The 2,845-nt window shown below is 71.5% G+C and overlaps 2 protein-coding genes across 2 annotated transcripts in view; both read right to left on the bottom strand.

Moving 5' to 3' along the window:
• Positions 1–147, bottom strand: part of SERTAD1 (SERTA domain containing 1) — a 3,238-nt gene extending 3,091 nt beyond the window's left edge. The window contains exon 1 of the mRNA XM_026055758.1: positions 40–147. The gene's annotated coding sequence lies outside the window, so the exon portion shown is untranslated. The remainder of the gene's footprint in view (positions 1–39) is intronic.
• Positions 148–1,753: 1,606 nt separating this feature from the next.
• Positions 1,754–2,845, bottom strand: part of BLVRB (biliverdin reductase B) — a 3,622-nt gene continuing 2,530 nt past the window's right edge. The window contains exons 3-5 of the mRNA XM_026055759.1: positions 2,424–2,513; positions 2,103–2,234; positions 1,754–1,999 (exon numbers count right to left, since the gene is read on the bottom strand). Coding sequence (XP_025911544.1) covers positions 1,836–1,999; positions 2,103–2,234; positions 2,424–2,513 — 386 coding nt within the window. The 3' untranslated portion in view covers positions 1,754–1,835. The remainder of the gene's footprint in view (positions 2,000–2,102; positions 2,235–2,423; positions 2,514–2,845) is intronic.

Below are 2,845 nucleotides of genomic sequence, written 5' to 3'. Positions count from 1 at the left end.
CCGGCGCGCGGGGACCCCCGGGGACCCTCATTTACATACCCGGCTCCTCAGGGGCCAATCAGCGGGGTCTGGAACGCGGCGCGCAGCCAATCAGGAGCCGGCATCCCCCACCCCCTCCCCTCGCCGTCTCCGCCAGCCGACTCGGCCACCCGAGAATTGCTACATCTGCCCGCCCGGCGCAGGCCACGCCCCGACGACCGCCTGGGCGGGGCCAGAGGCCTCGCGGCCAATCAGCGGGGGAGGAAGGGAGGCTCATCTGCATACGAGAGGAGCGGGGCGGAAGCGGGGATTAACGTCGCCGTCGGGGCGGGGGAGGCCCGGCCGGGCTCGCGTTTGATTGGCTGCGGCGCGAGGGCCTCATTTGCATACGGAGGGCGGACGTGAGCAACTCAGCCTGGGCGCGGGGGAGGCGCGGGCGCTCGCGTGCGATGAGTTTGCGGGTGCTCAGCCGGGGCGGGCGTGGGCCGGGCTCGCTYTCAGCCCCGCGGCTCCCAGCCCGGGCACCGGCCCCTGCAGCCGGCCGTTCCCTCCCCAAAGCAGCAGCAGGAGGCAGTTGCACCTGGCCTAGACCCCGGTGCATCCACGTAGCCTCTTCCTGYCCCCGTGGGAGCCCACCCGGCCCTGCGTCCCATTCCTGGCCCCTCGGGAGGCAGCGCAGCTGTGTGGGCAGAGCTCCAGCCTGCAGGAGCCGGGGGAAAGCCAAGAGCCCAGATGACTTAGAGGAAAGCGAAACAGCGTCGCTTCCACTCAGAAGTGAAACTGCGAGTCGGCACCCCGACTTGGGGGTCCCCGAGCCCCGCTGCCACTGCACCCGCCTGGGCCCTGCTCAGCTCCGCGCTTCACACCCTGCTCCCTTCGCACCGCTGGTTTCCGGGGAGCTGCCCCAGCCAGACCGGGGATCCCCGGCGCCGGGTGCGGAGCGSACTGCGAGCCACCGCTGCACCTGGCAGCACGGACAGGGCACAGACACAGCCCRGCCGGCAGGACGGAGCCGGGGCCGGGCGGAGGGCGGCAAAGGACGTGACCTCCACGGGACACGTGCCCGGCAGGGGTGCACGCACGCGCCAGCCCCAGACACACACGTGTGCCTGCTGCCTTCATCACCCGGGGCCGTGCCGGGTTATCTCTGCCCCAGTGGCCGCGGCTGCAAACCGCCCCCGGCACGTCCAAGGGTCGGCGGCAGGCAGGCCCCGGTGCCGCGGTGCAAAATGCAGCAACATGGGGCTGGTGGTGCAAAACACACCGGTGGTGCGAAATGCAGCAACACGGGGCCGGCAGTGCAAAATGCACCGGTGGAGCAAAACGCAGCGATGTGGAGCTGGTGGTACAAAACGCCCCGGTGGTGCAAAACGCAGCAGCGCAGGACTGGTGGACACGGGCACCGCTTGCTCGGCCATGGGAGGCAGGAGGGGAGGGACGGCCCCGGCCCTGGCCCCGGCACCGGGGCATCTTCCCACACCGCTCCGACAGGCCCAACCCGTTCTGCCGGGGCCGGCGCGGTATCGGAGCTGACTCACGGGGCAGGAGGCGGCTCGTCCCGCCGGGGCGCGCGCCCGTGGTGCCCGGCACGCGCCAGGGCCGAGGGGCTCCGCAGCGACATCCGCTCCAGAGATGCAACGACGGAAAATGCCGGGCGGGGGTTAACGGGGCACAGCGGGGGGCAGAGCCCCGGCCGCATCCAGCCTCCGGGCACGGCTCCGGTTCTGGCCCCGACCTGCTCCCTGCAGCCGTGTTAACAGAGGGTCGGGCCGGGTCTGAGAAAAATAGCGACTCTTTACTAGCGCCCGGGAGCGGCGCGGGAGCGATGCCCGGCGGGCGCCCGCCCCACGGCYGCCCTAGACCTTGGCGTAGTGCCGGGAGAGGTAGACGTTCTTGCCGTCGTACTCGGAGGTGGTGAGGCACTGCAGGAAGAAGTGGCCGAGGTCGTGCTTGGAGATGACGCGGGAGCCGCCGGACGTGTTCACCGTCACCGTGTAGTCGCCCGTCAGCGGCTGGTCGTCTGCGGCGGGAGAAGGCGGCTGGCCTCGTGTCCCCGAGCACCTCCCTGAGTCGCCCGGCACCCCCTGCCCCGGCAGCACCCGGCCCCCCCCCCCCCAGCGCACCGGCGATGTGCGGCGGCATCACGGAGACGCAGTCCAGCCCCGACTCCTGCAGGATGCGGTGCATGCGGATGTGGTCCTCCGTCACCGGCTGCAGCTTGGGGGGCACCTTCTGCAGGTCCCACATGAGGAAGGCTGGGGGTGACAGAGGGGCTCAGCACCCYGGCCGGGGCCCAGGCGTCCTGGCTCCCACCGCCCCGAGGTCTTCGGAGTGTCGCCGGAAAGCAGGGGGTAGCCGGACGCCTGGGCTCCTCTCCGGGCGAAGGGCAGCGTCCCCRGTCCCCCAGGTGCCCCCGGCCTGGGGACGCTTCCCGGCGTCCTTACCCGACAGGCACACGACCACCTTCCTGATGCCGTGGGCCTTCATGGCCGCCACGATGTTCCTGGTGCCCTCGGACATCATGGTGGTGGGGCCTGGGAGCGGAGAGCGGGGGGCGCGGGGGGCCCCCCCGGCTGGGGCTCAGCTCCCCCCAGGGCAGTGGGGTCACAGGGTGCAGGGTCCCCAGGGTGACAGGGTGCAGGGTCCCCAAGAGTGATGGGGTCACAGGGTGCAGGGTGCAGGGTCCTCTGGGTGACAGGGACGTTCGGGGTGACAGGGTGCAGGGTCCCCAAGGATGATGGGGTTGCAGGGTGCAGGGTCCCCAGGGCAATGGGTCGCAGGGTGGGGGGGTCCCATGGGGCAGTGGGGTCACAGGGTCGCAGGGTCCCTAAGGGTGACAGCGTTGCAGGGTGCAGGGTCCCCAGGG

This window comes from Apteryx rowi, unplaced genomic scaffold, assembly GCF_003343035.1.
Source record: "Apteryx rowi isolate R43461 unplaced genomic scaffold, aptRow1 scaffold_1259, whole genome shotgun sequence".
Taxonomy (NCBI): Eukaryota; Metazoa; Chordata; class Aves; order Apterygiformes; family Apterygidae; genus Apteryx; species Apteryx rowi.
Note: the sequence above shows the minus strand (reverse complement) of the source record. Positions and strands in the feature narration are given on the sequence as shown.